The 25,891-nt window shown below is 51.8% G+C and overlaps 1 protein-coding gene across 2 annotated transcripts in view; it reads left to right on the top strand.

Moving 5' to 3' along the window:
* LOC141271166 (pancreatic triacylglycerol lipase-like) overlaps nt 1–25,891 on the top strand; it is a 157,934-nt gene that overhangs the window by 83,372 nt on the left and 48,671 nt on the right. The window contains exon 1 of one of the 2 annotated variants that reach the window (XM_073681268.1): nt 13,051–13,602. The exons of the other annotated variant lie outside the window; for it this stretch is intronic. Coding sequence (XP_073537369.1) covers nt 13,573–13,602 — 30 coding nt within the window. The 5' untranslated portion in view covers nt 13,051–13,572. Of the gene's footprint in view, nt 1–13,050; nt 13,603–25,891 lie in introns of those variants that run through there. 2 annotated transcript variants of the gene reach the window in all.

Here is a 25,891-nt window from a genome sequence, read left to right as displayed (position 1 = left end):
AGGTCCTCTGGCCAAGAAACCCGAAGGCACGGTCACACGCGTGGGACCAGCACCGCCGTCGTGGAGCGGACGCCACTAGAAGGCCCCGAGTCACCGGCCATACGGGTGAGCACCACACGGTACACTCAGGGACGTGGGCTACTTATACCCGCCTCTAGCAAGGTAGCCAGAAGAGTACAGTCAGTTTGGGAGGCCTACAACTCCGCCTGGCCAGGGGAGATCCCATCTGCTCAAGGACTGACCAGGCCCCGATCGCTAGCCAGTACTCCGGGAGGGTCTATCTTTATCACCAGTAAAGACCCTGAACTACACCGCATCGTCTCTGAGTGATTCCTGCTACCCCCATCATCCACGTCGGCTGCCCTGAGGCCATACCCCTCCCGTTGGGGGTGATACTATCACGCTGCACAATCCTACCACCGGCCTCAGCGGTCTGCCCTGCAGCGGCAGCTCCTTCGCTGCATTCAACGGGTGGCGTAGTCGTCCAACATCTACCGCAATACAACGCCACTTAGTCTGACTCCCTGGGCACGGACCGGGTCACCGCCACGAGACTACAACCCTCAACAGATCCGGCTCCGGGTAAGCTCCTGCATGCGCAACGCTGTGCGACACAGGTCCAGGGGTGCGTCAACTTTTGGCGTAGTCGGCAGGATTTCGTGCCCGCAACCACCGGGTACTGCGTGCCTGAAAAAGACTGTTCAAACTTACCAGTGGTGAAGATTCCCGCCATCCGTGGAGGTTTCCCGCCATCCGGCGCCATCTTCTACCTTCTTCCCGCCATCCGCGAAGTTTTCCCGCCATCCGGCGCCATCTTCTGCCTTCTTCCCGCCATCCGTGGAGTTTTCCCGCCGTTGGACGCCATCTTGAAGACGCCGCGCGGGAAGAAGAGGGGCGTGGACTCCGAAAGCGCGCGAGAACTGAAGCCCCGCCTCATGTCCGGACGTTGCGTAAGGTCCTGGAAGGAGCCCAGCAGACGCCGACGTCACCGGAGCGCGACGGAAGGTCCTCAACCCTGACGATCCACTGCGGAGCCGCGGCCTACGGAAGAGGATCATCGCAAGGTAGGCCACGGTCCACTAGGGGGGAGGAAGATGTCGGATACGGAGGAGAGCTTCACTGCCTCAACCCCCGCCAGCGCCACCGCTGCTGCAGTCATGCCTTTCACCATGCCCTATATCCCGGGAGCGGCCTGGCTACCCCAGTACTCAGGGGAGTCACATACCCTGCATGACTTTAGAGAAAAGCTGGATAGCCTCTTCCAGGTGTATCCCCTCACAGAAGAGCAAAAAGTGAGCATCCTGGTGGCCCAATTAACCGGGGCAGCCCAAAGGGAGGTAAAGTCCTGGCCACCTGGGGGGAGGACTGTTGCAGGGATACTAACCCGACTGAGGGACACCTTTGATACCCGCACCTCAGCCGAGATCAAGCTTAGATTCTACGGGTGCAAGCAGCGAGCACACGAGAGTATAAGGGACTATGCCCTGAACCTACAAGAGGCCCTGAGAGCCATTAAGCAGACCGACCCTGACGGCGTGGGAGACGAGGACAGGCTGTTGACTAAACTATTTATAGAGGGTTTATATTGCAATGCCCACCGAACCCAGTTGCGGGCAATGGCCTTACAGGACCCTCATCTGGGATTTGCACAGTTCAAGGACAGAGCCATCCGGGTGCTCCGAGAACCGGCACCAGGTGGCGTTGTGACCCACAGACGCCCCACTACCACTTACCACCAGGAGGCGGCACCCTTGTCGGCAGGGCCTGTGGGAGCTGATGCGCAGGCTTTGAACAATGACCCGGCTCCAGACCTGCACCATCAGGTCCAAGAGCTAGCTAAAAGCGTTGCCGCGCTAACCCGAACTGTGCAGTCTTTACAGGTTTCCACTCCAGGGAAGATCCAGCTGGCATCCGGACCGGAGGACATCCCATGGCGTCGACCAAGGAGGACCCCACCGGCCAGAGGAAGACCCAGCGATCGATACAACGAGGACGGACAACCCATCTGCCGCCGCTGCAATCAACCCGGACATATGGCAAGGTACTGTCCTTTAAACTGGCACAACCTGGGGTAGAGGGCCAAACCCCAGGAAAAAGATAATCAGGCCCATCGAACTGGCGCGACAAATATGTGGGAGGACGTCCAGTCTTGCCTGTGGTACTGGATGGCATCCCCATGAGTGCCCTACTGGACACCGGGTCACAGGTTACCACTATCCCGTACGTGCTCTTCAAGCAGTACTGGAATGACTCGGATATCACCCGCTACCCTGACGACGACTTGGGTATCATCGCCAGCAATGGTCAGCCCATGCCACAGATTGGATTTAAAGAGGTGACCATTAAAATCGGTAGAGTCGAATTGGCGGCACAGGGACTGATCATTGTAGACATTGACAAGCACGAGAGTCACCCAAAGATAACTCTAGGAACTAATGTAATTGTAAATTGTCTTGCAGAGGTGATTTTCCTTTTACAGCAGGTTGCCAAGAACGCCAGCTCCGGCCAGCAGCGAGTGCTCCAGAAAGAGATCCGGGCACTGATGCGACGGCAACAGATAGAACTCTCCGGTGGTGAGATTGGTAGCGTAAGAATGTGTGACCCTTTTCCTATTGCCATGCCCCCAAAAAGTGAAATGATGATTTGGTGCCGGGCAGCTATTGGTCTGAGAGGTAGAGATTACCAGGCAATGGTAGAACCAGTTTACTCAGACAGTAGGCCCACCATTTTGACAGCACGGGGGGTGGTCAATGTACGCCATGGGAGGGTGCCCGTTCGCATAATAAATATCGGGAAGAGGGAAGTGTACCTGCCCCGGTATGCCACGCTAGCCAAATTGTATACCATCAATTAAAATTCCATACAGTCCGTAGAACCCTTGCCTCCATCTTCCCCGGAGGAAGGTAACGGCTCTAAGGAAACAATGGAGGACTGGTGTCAGCAACTACATTTGGGTACTGACTCCACTCCCTCACACCAGAGACAGGGAGTCTATCGGGTGGTTCAAGAGTACGAGAGAGTGTTTAGTAAACACCCGTTAGACTTCGGGCGAGTCAAGGGGGTAGAACACCACATCCCCACGGGAGACCATCTTCCCATAAAAGAGAGGTATCGACCCGTACCCCCTGCACACTACCAACACGCCAAGGGGATGCTTAGGGACATGAAGGAGGCTGGGGTGATCAGGGATAGCTGTAGCCCCTGGGCAGCTCCACTAGTCTTAGTCAAAAAGAAAGACAACACCATGAGGATGTGTGTAGATTACCGGAAAATCAACCGTATCACACACAAGGATGCGTACCCCTTACCAAGGATAGAGGAGTCTTTGGCTGCTTTAAGATCTGCTAACTTCTTCTCTACCTTGGATCTCACTAGCGGGTACTGGCAGGTTCCTGTAGCAGAGGCGGACCGGGAGAAGACCGCATTCACCACCCCGATGGGACTTAGCGAGTTTACCTGCATGCCGTTCGGACTCTGTAACGCACCAGGAACCTTTCAACGATTAATGGAGTGCTGTCTGGGCCACAGAAACTTCGAGACGGTCCTGTTGTACCTGGACGATGTCATCGTATATTCCAAGACTTATGAGGACCACCTGAAACACCTGGCGGAAGTGTTCGAAGCTCTGGCAAACTACGGCCTAAAGGTAAAACCCTCCAAGTGTCACCTCCTAAAACCAAAGGTGCAGTACCTGGGACACGTGGTGAGCGCTGACGGAGTGGCTCCCGACCCTGATAAGATCACCGCAATTAAGGAATGGCCAAGTCCCTCCAGTGTAAAGGAAGTGCGGCAGTTCCTCGGGTTGGTAGGCTATTACCGCAGATTCATCCCCGGTTTCACCAAAAAGGCAGCTCCTATGCAGGACCTCCTGATAGGCCAGTCCCGGAAGGCCAAGAACCAGAAGCCGCCCTTCAAATGGGAGAAGTTAGAAGAAGAGTCCTTCCGCCAGCTGAAGATGGCCCTCACGGGGGATGAAATCCTGGCGTACCCTGATTACAGCCAGCCCTTTATCCTCTACACCGACGCAAGTAACATCGGGCTAGGAGCCGTACTGTCCCAGATCCAGCAGGGGAAAGAACGAGTAATCGCTTACGCCAGTCGAAAACTGCGACCCACCGAAAGAAACCCTGAGAATTACAGCTCATTTAAGCTAGAGTTCCTGGCAGTGGTGTGGGCAGTCACCGAACGCTTTAAGCACTACCTCGCTTCTTCCCGGTTCACCGTGTACACGGATAACAACCCGTTGACACACCTGGACACGGCAAGACTCGGTGCCCTAGAGCAGAGATGGATGGCCCGTCTGTCCAACTACGAGTTCACAATCAAATACCGGGCAGGACGCTCCAATACCAACGCGGACGCCCTGTCCAGGATGCCAAACCTACCGGACGTAGGAGAAGATCCAGAGGGACTGGAAGAAGTTGAACTCCCCGCGTTCCACCGTCATGGGACTATCCAGTATTCCCATCGGGTAAGGAGTAAGCAAGCCGCTACGGTTAACCCCTTGCCTCACTACAACTGGGAGGAAACGCAAGACAGTGACCCTGCCGTCCGACTGGTGAAGGAGATGCTGACTCGGCCAGAGGCTCGCCTTGACCCAGACACTCCGGAAGAAGCCAAACAACTGTGGGCTGAGAAGAGTCGACTGTTCCTTTACAAGGGGAAGTTGTGCCGCAGAATGGTTAACTCCCGGACGCATGAACTAATCTGGCAAGTAGTGGTGCCACGAAGAGACGCAGCCATGGTGATGGAGGCATACCACGACGGGGCTGGACACTTCGGATGGAAGAAGCTGGAGTTCCTGCTGCGCGGGCGGTTCCACTGGGTAGGCATGAGGGGAACCATCGAGAGGTGGTGCAGAGACTGTGGCCCGTGCAACCTAAGAAGGAAGGACCGTGCCAGCCAGAAGACCCCCCTTCAGTCCATCGTCACCAAGCAGCCGTTGGAACTGGTAGCCTTGGATCATGTAAAACTGACCCCAAGCAGAAGTGGCTACGTCTACGCGTTAACCATTGTGGATCATTACTCCCGGTTCTTGGTTGTCGTCCCCGTTAAGGACTTAACAGCTCAAACAGCAGCTAGAGCCTTCCAGCAGCACTTCTGCCGTCCACACGGGTACCCGGACCAAGTGCTGACGGACCAGGGACCTGCCTTTGAAGCGGAGGTCTTCCAGGAATTCTGCAATCTGTATGGCTGCCGGAAGATAAGGACGACACCCTATCATCCGCAAACTAATGGACTTTGTGAGAAAATGAACCAGGTGGTAATGGATCTTCTGAAAACGTTGCCCCTGGAAGAACGCAGTCTGTGGCCTGAGAAGCTGCCCGACCTGGTGGACCTATACAACTACATCCCTGTAGGTTCCACCAACTGTACCCCGGCTTACCTAATGAGGGCAAGGCCTGGTAAGCTACCTGTTGACCTGGAGATGGGAGTCCTGACACCCGAGGACACTTCACCGGAAGCAGACTGGGACACAGAGAGGCAGCAGCAGTACCGGAAAGTACAGGAGAGCGTGGAGCGAAGTCTCTGTCTCGCTAGGGAAAGACAAGAGAAAACTTACAACCAGTATGCTCCCGCTGTTCCCCTGGTACCCGGAGAGCAGGTCTTGAAGAGGAAGAGACGGCTCCACAAGTTGGACGACCAGTGGGAGAAGGACCCGTACACCGTACTGCCCTCAAGCCACGACAACCCAAAGGTCTGTACCATCAGTAAACACGGAGGGGAAACCACAGCCATTGTATCCCGGGATCACCTGAAGAAGTGTCCTGAACAGCTACGGAACCCTGAAGAGGAACAAGAAGACCATCGACCCGTAGAGGAAAGGGAAGATATGGTTAGTACTGTGCTCAGAGACTTCCCTCGGTCCTGGACTCAAGTCAATGGTGCAGTTGTGGTACCCGTCCTCACGTTCCTCCAACCAGCATCCCAAGTGCCTACGGAGCAACAGGTAGAGCTGGAAGAGCAGCCGGTCCAGGAGGCAGCAGACTCCACACAAGCAGAACAGGAGGATCAACCCTCTGCTCATAGTGAGCCTGCCGTACCCCTAGTGAGCCAAAGAGCCCGTAGACAGCTGCCCAGTTTACCCTTGACAGCTCCTACACCCTGTAGTTCAGGGCCAGACAGTCAGCTCCGTAGGTCCACTAGGGCCACTAGAGGCCAGTTACCCGCACGTTGGAGGATTTGAAGTGTTTAAATTGTTTTATTTGTGGTCACCTGTCTGTTACTTGTAAATAATTATGTGTTTCTAGTTATTTTTAGGAGTCCTTGGTGGATTTACCGGGAATCCTTGTACAATTGGTTGGAGCGTAACCTAGGAATGGACTAAAGACTGTTAAGGACTCGGGGCAGGACAGACCCCTACCTGGTTACGTCTCCCTGTTTTGGTGAAATGGACACCTTGCTTTTCTTCAAAACTGCACCCGGTTGCGGACACGCCGTAACCATCTTTATGTGTTTTTCTTATTGTATTATTATTGTTTATACCTTGTTATGTTTTTCTAAAAATATGTTTAGTCCCGGAGTACTAAATTTCACTAGGGGGGAATGTGACACCCCAGGGGTCTGGTTGCCACAGTGATAGAGATATTACGTCTGAGAGCAGGTGGGAGGTCTCTTGGTCAGGGATCCTATGCATGCCACACCTCCTGCCCAGTCCTGGGAAGGGAAGAACTTCCCCTATATAAACCTAGGGCTGAGGCAGGGTTAGTGTGTAGAGAAGAAGTAGAGACAGAGAAGAGAAGCAGATATAGGAAAAGAACATCAGGAGCTCTGTGGGAGCAGTGCTATAAGGAGTCAGGGGCTGGCAGCTGCAGAGCTCGCCCTGACTGAGAAGCTATCACCGGACCCGGAGTCCGAGGCTGTGGGGACTAATCTTTACCCAGCAGCAGAAACCGCCCGGCAGGGGATTTCAGGTCCTCTGGCCAAGAAACCCGAAGGCACGGTCACACGCGTGGGACCAGCACCGCCGTCGTGGAGCGGACGCCACTAGAAGGCCCCGAGTCACCGGCCATACGGGTGAACACCACACGGTACACTCAGGGACGTGGGCTACTTATACCCGCCTCTAGCAAGGTAGCCAGAAGAGTACAGTCAGTTTGGGAGGCCTACAACTCCGCCTGGCCAGGGGAGATCCCATCTGCTCAAGGACTGACCAGGCCCCGATCGCTAGCCAGTACTCCGGGAGGGTCTATCTTTATCACCAGTAAAGACTCTGAACTACACCGCATCGTCTCTGAGTGATTCCTGCTACCCCCATCATCCACGTCGGCTGCCCTGAGGCCATACCCCTCCCGTTGGGGGTGATACTATCACGCTGCACAATCCTACCACCGGCCTCAGCGGTCTGCCCTGCAGCGGCAGCTCCTTCGCTGCATTCAACGGGTGGCGTAGTCGTCCAACATCTACCGCAATACAACGCCACTTAGTCTGACTCCCTGGGCACGGACCGGGTCACCGCCACGAGACTACAACCCTCAACAGATCCGGCTCCGGGTAAGCTCCTGCATGCGCAACTCTGTGCGACACAGGTCCAGGGGTGCGTCAAAGGCACAGGGATGTACTCCATCCTTGTTTTCCTGAGACAAAACAGCACCGACCCCCACGGAAGAAGCATCAACCTCGACCAAAAAAGGCTTGGTCTCATCAGGCTGCATAAGGATGGGGGCAGAGCTGAACCTCTCCTTTAGAAACACAAAAGCTTCAATGGCCTCAGTAGTCCACTGAACCATATTAGCACCTTTCCTGGTGAGATCGGTCAGCGGCTTAACAATTATAGAAAAATTCTTAATGAATTTTCTGTAATAATTGGCGAAACCCAAAAATCTCTGTATCGATTTCAAACCAATAGGCCTAGGCCATTCCTGCACAGCTTGAACCTTCACAGGGTCCATCTCAAAGCCCTCGCTGGAGATAATGTAGCCCAAAAAACTAATTCTCTGCACAGCGAACTCACATTTCTCCAGCTTAGCAAAAAGTGAATTGTCACTTAACAACTGCAATACCTCACGTACGCTCCGCCAATGAGACTCCAGATCCGGTGAATAAATCAAAATGTCATCCAAATACACCACCACATTCTTACCGATCAGCGGCCTTAGGATGTCATTAATAAGGTTCTGAAAAAATGCTGGAGCATTGGTGAGACCAAAAGGCATAACCAGATTCTCAAAATGACCTACCGGAGTGTTAAAAGCAGTTTTCCATTCATCACCCTCCTTCATTCGTAACAAATTGTATGCCCCCCGGAGATCAATTTTAGAGAACCACTTGGCCCCCACTAACTGGTTAAACAAGTCAGAAATTAACGGCAGTGGGTAGGGATTGCGTACGGTAATCTTATTAATTTCGTGAAAGTCCAGACATGGACGTAAACCGCCGTCCTTTTTTTTTTACAAAAAAAAATCCAACAGCCACAGGTGACTTAGAAGGTCTAATGTGACCGGCGGCCAAGCTCGTCTGTATGTATTCCTCCAAAGCCTTTCTCTCAGGGATAGTCAGATTAAATAAACGACTCTTGGGAAGAGTAGCTCCAGGGACAAACTCAATGGTACAATCATAGTCCCTATGAGGAGGCAAAACTTGCGACTCCTCCTCTGAAAAAACCTTCCAAAAATCCTGAATAGGTACAGGTAATTCTCCATTTTCCACAGCAGCAATGCGACCATTACAACATTTATCATAACACTTAGGACTCCAAGACTTAATTTCATTGGTAGACCAATCCAGTACAGGACTGTGCAATTTTAACCAAGGTAACCCCAAAACCACTGGAGAAGGCAAATTATTTAATACCGCCAAATCCAAATTCTCTTGGTGAATACCATTAATGGTGAGGGGAAATTCAAAAACCTTGTGAGTAATACATTTCAAAGGAGAGCCATCAACAGCAACCACAGAAATAGGAGATGACAAAAGTTTGGATTCTAAATTAAGTTTTTCCAAAAATCCCTTGTCAATCACATTGAGTGTAGAACCACAATCCACAAATACCCGAAATTCAATCAATTCCTCCTGGACTGAGGTGCTTCCAGAAAGAAATACCCCCTTAGAATTTAAACAGGCAATACGGGCATAACTGACCTTTTTTTTTCCTTTGTTCAAACGAAGCTCACAGTTCTTAATAAAGTGGTCAGATTTACCACAGTAAAAACACAATCCCTTAGCAAACCTGCGGTCTTTTTCCTGAGAGCGGGGTGACATCGCCCCAATCTCCATCAGTTCTCCGCCATCCGAGCAGACTCTCTGAAGACTGGAAGCAGCAATAGCAATAGATTTCTCTTCATTAACCCTAGCACGCAGTCTCCTGTCCACACGTATAGATAATTGCATTGCCTCCTGCAAGGTTCCAGGTGTTGGAAAGGCAATCAGCAGATCCTTAACCCTTTCACCTAGCCCAGCAAGAAATAGACATTTTAATGCTGAGTCATTCCATTCCACTTCAACCGACCATCTTCTGAAGTATGTACAATAATTTTCCACATCACCTGATCCCTGCTTCGAACGTCTCAATTCAGTTTCAGCTGATGAGACTCGATCAGGATCGTCATACAACAACCCCATAGCAGAAAAAAAATCTTCCACTGATCTAAAACACGGATCATTACGTTGGAGAGAAAAGGCCCATCCCTGTGGTTCCTTGCGCAAAAGTGACATTATAAACCCAATGCGCTGTGATTCATTCCCAGAGGATCTGGGTCTTAAACGAAAATATAATAAACAAGCGTTTTTAAAGGAAAATAAATCTTGCTGTTTACCATAAAACAAATCTGGCAGTCCTACCTTCGGCTCCACAAAATGCGCTCCAGGACAGCTACTCACGTGTTGTTGGAGCTCGGCCACCTCCAAAGACAGTCCCTGCAGGCGTTGGGCCAACTCCTGAACCGACACCATGCTGAAATCTGGATTTCTTTCCTTAGAGTGTTTTATTAGTTTTTAAGGCTGGACTTACTGTTATGAACTGCTACAAGCACTAAGGAAAGGTAGGAAGACTGTCTCTACGATAGGACTAAGCTGACTCCCTACGATGCAGCGGGGGACCTGTTCCTTGTGAACAGACCCGCCTCAGTCCTCGGCTAGTCTGAACGCAGACCTATAGATATAAGGGAGGGTTCCCTACAAGAACTAAGGACTGGGAAAAGTTGGACACCTCCTAGCAGAAATTGTAGCAGGAAAAAGACAAACAAACAAAAAGTACAAAGTGGTCCAAGGACCAAACAAACTACTGAGTAAGGTACAAGGCACCTGGCTAGCTCAAGAGTAAAAGTAACACTGAAGTCCAGCAAAGCCAGAAGGGCGGAGCTGGATTATAAAGGCAAAAAGTCATGTGACCAACAAGACAGAAAAAAAACTAACAGGAGGGTTCTAACACCGATACGGCTTCAGATTCTCTCGTACGTGCGGCTCTGTCAGCACGTCATGCTCTACCACTTGATTATGCCCCGGCAACTCTGAGAACAGCTCCCGATTCTGCTGTAGTAATTCTCGACACTGTTGCTTCTGGGCCGGTGATAGAGTCTCTGCAATAGTGACCTCCTCCACCTTGCCTTCTGGTGCGGCTCCCAGGCAAGGAGTTTCCACAGGTTCCCGGTCACACTACAGCTTGAGCAAGTTCACATGATATATTTGATGCGGCTTTCTGCGGCCAGGCTGATGGACTTTATAATTAACTGCGCTGACTTTCTCCACCACCTCGTACGGACCTTGCCATTTGGCAAGGAACTTGCTCTTGACTGTAGGGATTAGCACCAAAACACGGCCTGGAACTGTCTTAGTTTCGCCGACCGGTTATATACCCTCGCCTGGGCTTCCTGCGCCTGGAGGAGATGTTCCTTCACGATGGGCATCACCTTGGACATTCTCTCCTGTGACTGTCACATGACCCGATGACGCGCATTTGCGTCACTTCCTGTTTCGGGTCCTCACAGAAGCGCGCTTTTCAGCGTCCCACTGCCACCAATACCTCTACCAGCACTCATTACCACTCCCCCCCACCATATATAAACCCTGGGGGTCGGACCACACACACTGCACCACCATTGAACAAGAGGTGGACACCGCGTTTACACTGGACTGCATACAGGACAGCACACCACAGGTATGTGTCACCCACCACATGCCCCCTGTGCTTGGGGTTCTACAGAATATGTCTCCCTCACCAATGCCATATCCTTTTACAGCCATTACCACGGACGTACCATTTCTGGTTTATACTCCAAAGTATACATTGACAGTTTTCAGTTCAGGTATGCCTATTCTCTTTAGTATCCACATCTTACTTTGTAACACACATGGGTCTCCCTTAGCGGAACTACTTCTCCCTTACAGCAACTGTAGTGGATTCTATCCACCCTCATGACCCTTGCCTTGGTATGTTACCTTACTCTTATTTCTATATCTTCCACGGGACATCCATCCCAATTCCTCCCATATCCCTCCCTCGTGTCGCCTTATTAAGGTATATTTGCGGCTCACAAGAACTATACTTGTTTATGTATTCCTCTTATTTTGTGAATCGGCGTTTTCAGAAAAATGACCACAATTTATATTGTATGTAATTGTTTGTCTGTTTTTTTCTTGTCTTTGTAGTACACTGATGAAGGTCCTGAGGGACCGAAACGTTTGTCAATTTTATTGTGCTTACTTGATTAAAAACTCTAAATAATTTTTCACTGAATTCTTGAGTGCCGGGTTTTTCTAATATATTCTCTCCTGTAACTGGGCGACATGTTCGATGATACTCCGGTGTTGCGTGACTTCAGCCTTCCAAGTTTCCTTGGCGATGTCTAGGAGACCTCTTGGATGCCGCCCATATAGGAGCTCAAACGGAGAGAAGCCAGTGGAGGCTTGAGGAACTTCTCTGACCGAGAAAAGCAGAAATGGGAGCAGGTAGTCCCAGTCTCGCCCATACTTTTCAAAGACCTTCTTGAGCATCGCCATTAAGGTCTTGTTTAAGCGTTCCACTAGGCCATCCGTCTGTGGATGATAAACCGAATCTGAGTTATCTGAAGGACTCTGCAAAGCTCCTTCATCACCTTGCTCATGAAGGGGGTTCCTTGGTCTGTCAGAATCTCTTTTGCAACATTGCCTGATGATTTACCTTCTTTTAAGAGTTTGTTAATCCTCTCCTTTGTTTCAATTGACATCTCTCATGTTGGAGCCATGATTCATGTTAGTCCACTTGGTGCAACAGCTCTCCAAGGTGTGATCACTCCTTTTTAGATGCAGACTAACGAGCAGATCTAATTGATGCAGGTGTTAGTTTTGGAAATGAAAATTTACACGGTGATTCCATATTTTTTTCCTCATAATTGAGTGATTCCATAATTTTTCCCCTCTGCTTGGTCTGAAAAAAATTACCCTTACTGAGTACCACATTTTTAATCTTGATTTCTTTTAGTGTTTCTTAAAGCCCTAAAGTTGCCATTTGAAATGACTTTAGTTTTGTGCCATGTCTGTGATCTGCTTTTTTTCAACAAAATTAAACAACTGAATGAACATCCTCCGAGCCCGGTGATTCCATAATTTTTGCCAGGGTTGTACATCATCCCCAGGGGTCATCTTCTGCATGGCTGCTGGCCTTCACCCAAGACATCCACTGGTCTTTGTGGCAGGTACACGTGTTCCTGGAATCCTGCACGCACTCTCAACCACCTGTGGCAAGACGACTTGCTCGGCTCTCCCGGAGGCAGACTCAGGACACAGGTTCTCAGGTTACCTTTCTGCTGGTTTATTATATGGCATAAACTCATGCAGGGTTCCACAGGAAAAATAAACAAGACCCCTCTGGGTTAAACGGGAAAACAAAACAAAATATAGCTCAGTCCATAGGTGAGCGGGTTCCTCCCGCTCTCGGTAGCACAAACTGCACAACAAAGTCCTTGTGAAAAGCTCTGCTGCTTCCCCCCCACAGGAGACTTCATTTTCCAGACAACACTCCAGAGGAAAAAAAAAGGACTGAGCTTTTACACATTGTTCAGCCACACCCTGAGGGGAGGTAGGGGGAATGGCGTCCCATCCTCTTTGCCATTCCCACAAAACCGCACACCCTTTAACAGAGTAAACCCACCAGCATATAACATGCTGGCAGAAATAACGTAGGTCTTAGTTCACACAGGAGAGCATCCTGAGTGACACGTACCTCCCCTCGCATATAATACCAGTGACACTGTCACAGCCATAGGCGGATTATAATGAGGTCAATCCGGGCTACCGCCCGGGGCCCGGGACTGCCATGGGGCTCGGGGCTTCCAGGGGCCTGTGGCCGGATTGACCTCATTATAATGTGTGACAGGAGGGCCCAGGAGTCGGAAGATGGAATCTGCTCTGCTGTGTCCTGCGGCGCTGTGAGGATGACTCACCAGCAACTGACTGTGTAAGTGCAGGAGAGGAGGCTCCGCCCACCTGATCCGGCCTCCAGCAGAGCACAGAGTCAGCTTACAGCATGGCCACTGCTCTCCCTGGCCCCTACCCAGGTCTGAATGTTACCTCTCCGCTCTCCCCCTCCTGCCCTGCAATTACACCAGAGCTCTGCAGTCGGGCCCCAAGAGGAGGGGAGGCTGCCCCACAGAGAAGATGAAAGAACCTGCATCATGTACAGAAAGGGTAAGTCCATGTGCAGTGTGTGTGTGTTATATATATATATATATATATGTATATATATATGTGTATGTATGTATATGTGTGTGTGTATGTATCTATGTCTATGTATTTGTGGACCATCAGAGGGGCTCACTCGCTGTCGTGGCCCGGGCTGCTTCCCCTGTGCAGGACCGCTGGCACTTCACCTGACATGGCCGTGAGCTGTGCGGCTGTGTCTGGTATTAATGACACGGCAGGGGCGACACTGCGCCTATAATTGTGCTTGTGTATTGCCCCTGCCGCGCCATTACTACCAGACACAACCGCACAGCGAACGGCCATGTCACGTGAAGTGCCGGCAATCAAGCAGCGCCAGAGGTCCTACACAGATGCTGTAGAAGCAGCCCAGGCCCCAACGGCGAGTGGGCCCCTCTGATGGTCCCTGGGCCATGTCTGTGACATGCCGGCGGCCCTGCACTGAGACATGCCTGAGGAGCTGCTGGACAGGACAGTTTTATGTGTTTATAAGATATGTACGTATGCATGTGTCTGTGCGCTTATCTGCGTACCGTGTGCGCATATCTGCATATCGTGTGTGCTCACGTGTGATGGCCCGGCCGCATCACAGCTTGAAGACACGGCCCTGTGCGCGGCAGTGTCTGCTAGCGTGACGTCATGCAGTGTGCCCTGCACTGCTTCTTACCACCATAGAGGAGCTGGACGACTGGAGCCGAGCAGGGGGACGGTGAGTGATGTGTCAATGTGTGCAGATATCATTGTGTGATAAGTCTGTTTATATGCATTTTTGTGTTTCAAATTTTTTTATGCGTGTATGTATATGTCTGTATATGTTTGTGTGTGTGCGTGACTGCGTGCGGCCTCCTGCTGAGTATAGATGGCGCCGTGCGGCCTCCTGCTGTCTCGGGGGGGGGGGGGCGCATGTAGTTTTGTGTTTCAAATGTGTTTATGGCTATGTGCCCACGATGCAGAAATGCTGCATATTTTTTCCGCTTCTCCCTGGCAGGAAAAACGCATGCAGATTTTACATGCGTTTTTACCGCCAGGTAGAAGCGTTTGTCAAGTGTTTTTGCATGTATTTCATGGCAGGTCCTTTCACACCAACGCGACGCATACAACAGACCGGACGTATCGCTGAGGAGACCGGGGGCCATTGGAAGGTGAGTATAATCTTTATTTTTTTTTATTTTAAATTCTTTTTTTAACAGGTACTATGGTACCCGGGTCTGGATGAGAGCCTCCTCTTCTCAAAACCCGGGTACCATCCGCACATTGAATCGCTTAATATCCGCATGTGTATGTGTAGTCATGCAGATATTAAGTGATTCAATGCAAGTCAATGGCGGCAATTACACTGCGTGTCCGCAAAATTAATGGACAGCGATTTTTTTCAGCAATGATATTCCGCATTGGAAATTTCCGCATGCGGATTATCATTGGAGACCATGGGGCACGTATTACCAAGCGTTTTTTCAGCGTTGTCGCTGCGGAAATTCCATGGCAAAAACGCTTGAAAAATGCACAGTGGTCACGCAGCGTGTATGTATTTGTCTTTGTATATGTTTGTGTGTCTGCGGCCTCTGGCTGTATCTGGGGGGGGGGCGCCGTGCGTCCTCCGGCTGTATCTGGGGGGGCACCGTGCGGCCTCCGGCTGTGTCTGGGGGGGGCGCCGTGCGGCCTCCGGCTGTGTCTGGGGGGGCGCTGTTTGGCCTCCGGCTGTGTCTGGGGGGGCGCCGTGCGGCCTCTGGCTGTGTCTGGGGGGGTGCCGTGCGGCCTCCGGCTGTATCTGGGGGGGGCACTGTGCGGCCTCCGGCTGTGTCTGGGGGGGGGCGCCGTGCGGCCTCCGGCTGTATCTGGGGGGGCGCCGTGCAGCCTCCGGCTGTATCTGGGGGGGCGCCGTGCAGCCTCCGGCTGTATCTGGGGGGGCGCCGTGCGGCCTCCTGCTGTATCTGGGGGGGGGCGCCGTGCGGCCTCCGGCTGTATCTGGGGGGGTGCCGTGCGGCCTCCTGCTGTATCTGGAGGGGGGCGCCGTGCGGCTTCATGCTGTATCTGGGGGGGGGCGCCGTGTGGCCTCCTGCTGTATCTGGGGGGGGCGCCGTGCGGCCTCCTGCTGCATCTGGGGGGGCGCCTTGCGGCCTCCTGCTGTATGTGGGGGGGGGCGCTGTGCGGCCTCCTGCTGTATCTGGGGGGGACGCCGTGCGGTCTCCTGCTGTATCTGGGGGGGGCACCGTGCGGCCTCATGCTGTATCTGGGGGGGACGCCGTGCGGCCTCATGTTGTATCTGGGGGGGGACGCCGTGCGGCCTCCTGCTGTATCTGGGGAGGGTGCCATGCGGCCTCATGCTGTATCTGGGGGGAGCGCCGTGCGGCCTCTGGCTGTATCTGGGGGGGGCGCCGTGCGGCCTCATGCTGTATCTGGGGGGGGCGCCATGCGGCCTCCTGCTGTGTATAGGAGGATTATGTGAAAGCTCATATTATACAGTATGAGACCCTACATACATAGGGGGATGTCAGCATACTTAATTGTGCTCAATATTAAGTCATACAATTAATATAAAAAAATAATTATAATTAATATATTAATATTGTGCAGAATTAATTTCACATGAACTATCAGATGATCTATCAAAGGGGGATCATGTGACAAGTCATGTGATACATCAGGTGTGTGGGTGTGTGTGGGTGTGGGTGGGTGTGTGTGGGTGTGGGTGGGTGTGGGTGGGTGTGGGTGGGTGTGGGTGTGGGGGGGGGCATGCCGTCTAAACTGCCCGGGGCCCTTGCTACTTTTAATCCACCCCTGGTCACAGCGCGCACCATGTGGCCATTGTATGCGCGCACTATGTCGTTATTGTATGCGCGCACCATGTGGCCATGTGGTACCAATATTCAAAAAGGGGTGTAAAAGTGACCCTGGGAACTATAGAGCAGTCAGCTTAACGTCTGTTGTGGGTAAATTGTTTGAAGGATTTCTTAGAGATGCTATTGTAGAATATCTTAATGATAATAATTGTCTAACTCCATATCAACATGGATTCATGAGGGATCGCTCCTGATGGCCTTCTACGAGGAGGTGAGCTCACAGCTGGACCGGGGAGAGGCAGTGGATGTTGTAGACCTTGACTTCTCCAAAGCGTTTGATACCGTGCCACACAAAAGGTTGGTCGATAAAATGAGAATGCTTGGTCTGGGGGATAATGTGTGCAAGTGGGTAAATAGCTGGCTGAGTGATAGAAAGCAGAGGGTGGTTATCAATGGAGTAAGCTCCGGGGGTGTCAGGGTTACTAGCGGGGGGCCTCAAGGGTCTGTCTTGGGCCCTATATTATTTAATATATTTATTAATGATCTAGTGGAAGGGTTGCATAGTAAAATAGCAATATTTGCAGATGATACTAAACTTTGTAAAGTAGTTAATACAGATGAGGATAGGGCACAGCTACACGAGGATTTAGATAAATTGGGGAGTTGGGCCAAAAAATGGCAGATGGGGCTCAATGCCGATAAATGTAAGGTCATGCACATGGGAAAGAAAAACAGCAGTCACCCATACATATTAAATGGGAAACCGTTGGGGAAATCTGACATGGAGAAGGACCTGGGCGTCTTGGTTAACAGCAAATTAAATTGGAGTGCCCAGTGTCAGGCAGCAGCTGCGAAGGCAAATACAGTCATGGCATGCATCAGAAGAGGAATAGGGGCATATGATGAGAACATTGTTCTTCCTCTGTATAAAGCGCTGGTAAGGCCGCACTTAGAATATTGTGCACAGTTCTGGGCTCCGGTGCTCAGGAAAGACATATTGGAGCTAGAGAGGGTACAAAGGAGGGCGACTAAGGTAATAAAGGGAATGGAGGGACTAGAATACCCAGAGAGGTTGTCAAAATTAGGCCTATTTACGTTGGAAAAGAGAAGGCTTAGGGGAGACCCCATAAACATGTATAAATACATCAGGGGGCAGTACAGAGATCTCTCCCATGACCTGTTTATACCAAGGATGGTGACAAAGACGAGGGGGCACACTATGCGTCTGGAGGAAAGGAGGTTCCTGCACCAGCATAGAAGGGGATTCTTTACGGTCAGAGCCGTGAGACTCTGGAACTCTCTGGGAGAGGAAGTGGTGATGTCCAACTCACTTAATGAGTTCAAGAGAGGCCTGGACGCCTTTCTTGAGAACAATAAAATTACATCTTATGCTTAGTTAATTAATCCAGGGATTTAATCTGACAGCCAGATTGGTGTCGGGAAGTGAATTTTTCCTCAATGATGTAAATTGGCCTATACCGCATGGTATAGGAATAGCGGAATAGCTGCAGTGCACAAGAAATAGGCTGAACTGGATGGACGCTTGTCTTTTTTCGGCCTTATAAACTATGTAACTATGTAACTATGTATGCGCGCACTATGTGGCCATTGTATGCGCACACTATGTGGTTATTGTATGCGTGCACCATGTGGTTATTGTATGTGTGCACTATGTGGTTATTGTATGCGTGCACTATGTGGTTATTGTATGTTTGCACTATGTGGTTATTGTATGCGTGCACCATGTGGTTATTGTATGCGCGCACCATGTGGTTATTGTATGCGCGCACCATGTGGTTATTGTATGTGTGCACTATGTGGTTATTGTATGCGCGCATTATGTGGTTATTGTATGCGCACGCTATGTGGTTATTGTATGCGTGCACCATGTGGTTATTGTTTGCGCGCACCATGTGGTTATTGTATGCGCACGCTATGTGGTTACTGTATGCGTGCACCATGTGGTTATTGTTTGCGCGCACCATGTGGCCATTGTATGCGCGCACTATGTGGTTATTGTATGCGTGCACCATGTGGTTATTGTTTGCGCGCACCATGTGGTTATTGTATGCGTGCACTATGTGGTTATTGTATGCGCGCACTATGTGGTTATTGTATGCGTGCACCATGTGGTTATTGTATGCGCGCACCATGTGGTTATTGAATGCACGCACCATGTGGTTATTGTATGCGCGCACTATGTGGTTATTGTATGCGCACGCTATGTGGTTATTGTATGCGCACACTATGTGGTTATTGTATGTTTGCACTATGTGGTTATTGTATGCGCGCACTATGTGGTTATTGTATGCGCACGCTATGTGGTTATTTTATGCGCACACTATGTGGTTATTGTATGTTTGCACTATGTGGTTATTGTATGCGTGCACCATGTGGTTATTGTTTGCGCGCACCATGTGGTTATTGTATGCGCGCACCATGTGGTTATTGAATGCGCGCACCATGTGGTTATTGTATGTGTGCACCATGTGGTTATTGAATGCACGTACCATGTGGTTATTGTATGCGCGCACTATGTGGTTATTGTATGCGCACGCTATGTGGTTATTGTATGCGCACACTATGTGGTTATTGTATGTTTGCACTATGTGGTTATTGTATGCGCGCACTATGTGGTTATTGTATGCGCACGCTATGTGGTTATTGTATGCGCACGCTATGTGGTTATTTTATGCGCACACTATGTGGTTATTGTATGTTTGCACTATGTGGTTATTGTATGCGTGCACCATGTGGTTATTGTTTGCGCGCACCATGTGGTTATTGTATGCGCGCACCATGTGGTTATTGAATGCGCGCACCATGTGGTTATTGTATGTGTGCACCATGTGGTTATTGAATGCACGCACCATGTGGTTATTGTATGCGCGCACTATGTGGTTATTGTATGCGCGCACTATGTGGTTATTGTATGCGCGCACTATGTGGTTATTGTATGCGCGCACTATGTGGTTATTGTATGCGCGCACTATGTGGTTATTGTATGCGCGCACTATGTGGTTATTGTATGCGCGCACTATGTGGTTATTGTATGCGTGCACTATGTGGTTATTGTATGCGTGCACTATGTGGTTATTGTATGCGCGCACTATGTGGTTATTGTATGCGCGCACTATGTGGTTATTGTATGCGCGCGCTATGTGGTTATTGTATGCGCACACTATGTGGTTATTGTATTTTTGCACTATGTGGTTATTGTATGCGTGCACCATGTGGTTATTGTATGCGCGCACCATGTGGTTATTGTATGCGCGCACCATGTGGTTATTGTATGCGCGCACCATGTGGTTATTGTATGCGCGCACCATGTGGTTATTGTATGTGTGCACTATGTGGTTATTGTATGCGTGCACCATGTGGTTATTGTATGCGCGCACCATGTGGTTATTGTATGCGCGCACTATGTGGTTATTGCATGCGCGCACTATGTGGTTATTGTATGCGCGCACCATGTGGTTATTGTATGCGCGCACCATGTGGTTATTGTATGCGCGCACCATGTGGTTATTGTATGTTTGCACTATGTGGTTATTGTATGCGTGAACCATGTGGTTATTGTATGCACGCACCATGTGGTTATTGAATGCGCGCACCATGTGGTTATTTTATGCGCGCACCATGTGGTTATTGTATGCGCGCGCTATGTGGTTATTGTATGTTTGCACTATGTGGTTATTGCATGCGTGAACCATGTGGTTATTGTATGCGTGCACTATGTGGTTATTGTATGTGCGCGCTATGTGGTTATTTTATGCGTGCACTATGTGGTTATTGTATGCGTGAACCATGTGGTTATTGTATGCGCACTATGTGGTTATTGTATGCGTGAACCATGTGGTTATTGTATGCGCGCACTATGTGGTTATTGTATGCGTGAACCATGTGGTTATTGTATGCGCACTATGTGGTTATTGTATGCGCGCGCTATGTGGTTATTGTATGCGCGCGCTATGTGGTTATTTTATGCGTGCACTATGTGGTTATCCTCATGTAGTTTCCTCACTTCCTCCTTCTTCATACTTCCCACTGGTGCAGGTATTAGTTCATTAGCTCCTTGGTGTAATCATCACAGATACCACAAATTGGCCAAATAGACAAAGACGTGGGACTGGCGGGACGCGGGAGGCTGTTACAGAACACGTGGCCTCCTGTGCTGCGCTCATAATGCAGCCTATTCCGGGCACGGCCTTGGAAATCTCAGCCTTCTGTCCTTCGCTTCGACAGTAAACAGACCTTGTCCAGGAGACCTCGCTCACACCGCTGTTATATAAGGGCCGCTGCAGTCCCATGCAAGTCAAGCTGAATCCTTACATAATGAAATAATCTGCAATGTAATAAGTTTCCATTCTACAACTGTTTCATCATCTCTTCTTGCTGCTGGTGAAGTGGGATATTCATTGTTCAGCTGTGGACCTGTTACAATGTATCAGTGCAACACAACCTATAAATACGGAAGCGCCTGTAGGAGAGATCTCCGCCGTGTCCGACTATGATACTAAACCAAAAAACAATCCGGACGTCCGAGAAGCAGAAGGACGCGAAGAGAAAGAGGGGTCTGCCAGGGAAGGTCCTGAGGGAGCAGCAGAGACGTAACCTCTGTCTCATGGGCTCCAGGGCATCAGCCTATGGCGGGGTTACACAGAGCTTGATCCTGCCTGCCCATGTGATTGCAGGCTTTTCGCCCGGCTGGGACAGGCAGCACGTCCGGTTAGGGTCCCATTTCCCGAGTAATACTTATAAATAGTCATCCAGCTACAATGTAATTATTGTGCCCCACTATACCAAGACCAATATACCAATAACGTCACACACAGAACAAATACCACCACACCATGACCATATATTACCACCACGCTGATCATCTGCAAAAACACTTTTTACCTGCAGATACAGGGGTGATCTCCAGGCTACATTACTAGAGCAGCAGACGCAGGGAGAAAAGGAAGTTTTATTCTTCCTGTAACTGTTCATGTCCAGTCATCGGGGGAGGGGGTGTTACCATAGACAGATTATAATGAGGATGATCTGGGCTACCGCCTGGGGCCCCGAACCTCCAGGGGGCCCGGGGCTCCGGGGTGTCTATGGCCAGATGGTCCTCATTATGTGTGCGGCGCCACAGCACATACAGGCAGACAGTGGGGGGGGGGGGGGGCCCGGGCCGCTGCTTCTTCTTCGGCCGGGCCAGCACTGCAGCAGTTAACTTACCTGTGCTGGCCCGGCCGCGTCACTGCTAGGAGACACCGCCCTGTGCGCGCCCGTGTCTCCTAGCTGTGACGTCACGCAGTGCGCGCCCGGCCTGCAGTGCTACTTACCACCGGAGAGGAGCAGGAGCCAGGAGGACTGGAGCCGAGCCGGGGGATGGTGAGTCTGTGTGTGTGTGTGCAGGCAGATATCATTGTGTGATGTCTGTTTATATGTATTTTTGTGTTTCAAATGTTTTTATGCGTGTATGTATATGTCTGTATATGTTTGTGTGTGTGCGTGACTGCGTGCGGCCTCCTGCTGAGTATAGATGGCGCCGTGCGGCCTCCTGCTGTCTCGGGGGGGGGGGCGCATGTAGTTTTGTGTTTCAAATGTGTTTATGGCTATGTGCCCACGATGCAGAAATGCTACATATTTTTTCCGCTTCTCCCTGGCAGGAAAAACGCATGCAGATTTTACATGCGTTTTTACCGCCAGGTAGAAGCGTTTGTCAAGTGTTTTTGCATGTATTTCATGGCAGGTCCTTTCACACCACCGCGACGCATATGACGCACCCCCTGGGCCATGTGCAAGGGATACCCGGAGCCGGATCTGGATAGGGGTAGTAGTCCTTGTGGCGGTGACCCGGTCCGTGCCCAGGGTGTCAAACTAAGTGGCAGTCTATGGCAGTAGATGTTAACTTGATTGTCGACTACGCCACCCGTTGAGTGCGGCTTTGAAGCCGCCGCTGCAGAGCAGTCCACTGAGGCCGGTGGTATATGTGCAGCAGTGATGGTATAACCCCCAACGGGAGGGGTATGGCCTCAGGGCAGCAGGTGTGGATGATGGGGGTTGTGCTGATGCAGAAAGAAGATTCAGAGTCAGGAGATGCAGTTCAGGGTTTTTACTTACTGGTGTTCTCTTGGTCACTCTGGCCTTGAGTGACCACCCGAGCCGTGCTGCGTCCACCAGGTCCTGGACTCGGCCAACCCCCAGGCAATTCCGGAGCGTGGTCCTGAGCTCCTTTCTGACTCTCCCTTCCTCTGGCCGTTCCCACCAGGGATCCACTTTTGGCCGGCTCCCTCGGGTCTCTTGGTGGTCAAGCCTCCTCTGGGCTCCCTGACCCTATACTCGGTGTGCCTTTCTAGTGGATTTGGTGAGGGTCGTGGCAGATCCTGACCACGACCTCTGGTTCCTGGCTAAGGTTGGTTTTGGCCTCTGCCAGCTTGGGATCCGGTACCCTTGTCCGCCAACCCTTCGCCCTTTTGTCTTTATTCTGGGATCTTGGGGTTCCCTTCTTGTCTCCTCTCTGGGTCCTTCTTTTCTCCTCTCTCCCTCTGCAGGCTCTGCTCTGGAGCTGGGCCCAGCCGGAGCCACAGCTCCCTGTCAGCCCTCCTGGCTGAGCTCCTCTGCTCTGCTCCTCAGGCTAAACTCTGACCCTGTTCTAAGATGGTGCCCACCTTATATACTCCCTCTATGTGTGAGCTCAGGTGACCAGCACCCAATGAGCTCCTATCTTTACCCAGACTACTCCCCCTATCTGCCCCTACACTACTGGGATGTTCCACCCCCCCTCCCACTCCAGCCAGGGACAGACGCTGTCGTACCTGCACATATACTGGTGGGAGTACCGTCGTTCTGTCCCCCGGAAATGGGATGTATGTAGTGCATGCAGCCTACTAGCTCAGTTCCACACTCCATCCTTACCCGGGAGTGGAATACCACACCTCTGGCTTGAGGTGTAATACCCCTGTAGCAGCCGAGTCCTCAGGGTGCTACATTCCCCCCTGGTAAATCACAGCACGTCCTCGGGCTGTAAAAGAATAAAAACATCCACAAACATACACTTTTTTTTTTTTCAAAAACATCATAAACATATAAAACAATATATATATTATCAGCATAAAACTTTTTCATATAAACATTCTTGTTCCTCCGGCCACGGTGCAACTTGTGACCGGGTAAAGTGCAACAGTCTCTTCAAGAAAAAACAGTTTCCTATAAAACCGGTAGGGGGCGCCTTAGAAAGCGCAACTATATACAAGGGGAGGTATGGCCGCTCTCAGTCCTCGACCAGTGGGGAAAAGGGATGGCTGTTCACAGTCCTCAGCCTGTGGGGAGATGGGACACACTGGAACAGTTCACTGGTCCCAACGGGGACTATATTTTAACTAGCAGCATGGCATATACCCTTACGGGTAACTATTTTACAGTTTCAGTTCACCTCTTAATGGTGACGATGCCCTCCTGCTCCTTCCTGAGGGTAGGCTTCAGACCCGTCCGGGTCCTCTTGTTCCTCCTCACACCGCAGCTCCTCTTCCGTCAGGCGATGTACATGAAGGGCATAGGGTCCTTTGGCACATTGGTGCCGGGTGAATGTGACCTCGTCACCCAGGTATAGGTCACGACCTCTGTGTCCCTCCGGTAGGTGGGACTCGACATCTCTTCTGGTCACGAAGACGTCGCCGGGGGTGTGATGATCTCTGATGAAGCCCCAACCGTGCTGCAGTTGGAATTTAATTACAGTCCTGGTGGCACGGGGACCATGGGCTGCACGGGGGTTCCTTCGGGTCCGGCTTTTCTGCTCTGCACTTTTTATTTGCAGCCGCTGCTCACGGACCCGCCTCTCTCTTCGTTCTCGCTCAAAGGCTTCCAACTGCTGCCGGCAGCACTCTGCTCGCTGGGCTACGGCCGCCCGGGTCTCTTGAGTGAACCCGATGAGGTCTCCTCCAGTGGGGTCCCACTCAAACTGCGCCTCCTCTAACGAGAGCGGGGTCATCTTGACGGGCGCCGGAGCCGGGATCAGGGGTTCATCCAGAGGTCTTTCTTTCCGGAGTCGGGGATGGTGGAACTCCGGCGGCCACACAAAGGGCTGCCCATCCGGGCATGTGTGCTGGGCAAATAGGTCTTCACCCAGGTGTGGCGCTGTGGACGTTGAGGGCGCTGTTGTGGTGGCGGCGCCCGGGTTCACCAGGCCTTGCGACCAGGCTTGGGACACCCTGAATGTAAAGGGCACCGTGAAGACGGCGGCGCCCGGGGTTACTTGGCGCAGCGACCAGGCCGGTGGCTCAGTGGAGGTAGAGGGCGCTGTTGGCACTGCGGCGCCCGGGGGTACTCGGCCTTGCGACCAGGCCAGTGGCGTCTCCTGCTTGGCCGCGCTCAGGGTTGCGGCGCGTGACGTCACAGGGGGCGTGGCCGCGGCTCCTGCCGCTTGAGGCCTAGCTTGGAGCGGTGACGATGCAGCAACGTGAGTGGTGAGTGGGGTCTCGGGCTCTGCGACGGGGAGTTGGGGCAGGCTCGCGACCATCGGGCACGGGATGTTGTTGTCCCCATTACCTGCTCCCTTTTCTTCAACTCCCTCCGCGGCGTCGTCTCCGGCCGTCGTCCCTCCTGCACCGTCCTCAGAGGCGGACATGCTCCTTGTTGTGGGTGGCGTGCTTCGCTGGCGGGTTCCAGCCTGCTGGGCCATCTCTCTGCACCATGCGGCCAGTACGTCCCGCTGCACTCGGGCCATCCTCTGAGCCAAGCCCTCCAGTGCGGTCTGTGCACGCTCCCGGTCTCGGGGGAGCTGTGCCAGGATCTCCACCAGGCCTTCTGGGGTTGTCGCTTGCAACAGGCTCCTGACCACTGGGTCGGTGCTGCCTGCCTCTCCCTCCATCTCCGGGTACGGCTCCTCCAGACTCCTCTCCAGACTCCTCCAAGCTGCTCCCATCTTCTCTCTTTTGTTCTGTATACGCCCATACCGAGGGCGGTCCTGGGGTAACTTGGTGATTGTCAGTTCCAGGGGCAGTCCCCTCACGCTGATGGACATCTCTAACATCACAGTCTCTGCTGGTGGGGGCGGTTTCCGCTTTTGGCGCCATTCCTTGACCTGGCCCACGATGGGAGGTGGCCTCTTGCCACCCTCCGGCACGCCCATAATGGCGTCCGCTCTGCCAGGGCGGGAAATCTTCTGAAATGGCGGGAATCGTCTCCCAGTGGCGGGAAACTCCGTGGATGGCGGGAATCTTCACCGATGGCGGGAAGAAGGCTGAAGATGGCGCCGGATGGCGGGAATCTTCACCACAGGTAAGTTTAAAAGTCTCTTTTTCAGGCACGCAGTACCCGGTGGTTGCGGGCACGTGATCCTGCCGACTACGCCAAAAGTTGACGCACCCCCTGGGCCATGTGCAAGGGATACCCGGAGCCGGATCTGGATAGGGGTAGTAGTCCTTGTGGCGGTGACCCGGTCCGTGCCCAGGGTGTCAAACTAAGTGGCAGTCTATGGCAGTAGATGTTAACTTGATTGTCGACTA

This window comes from Phyllobates terribilis, unplaced genomic scaffold, assembly GCF_046119375.1.
Source record: "Phyllobates terribilis strain yellow unplaced genomic scaffold, ASM4611937v1 Scaffold_5__5_contigs__length_657084704, whole genome shotgun sequence".
In the NCBI taxonomy this organism is placed as follows: Eukaryota; Metazoa; Chordata; class Amphibia; order Anura; family Dendrobatidae; genus Phyllobates; species Phyllobates terribilis.
Note: the sequence above shows the minus strand (reverse complement) of the source record. Positions and strands in the feature narration are given on the sequence as shown.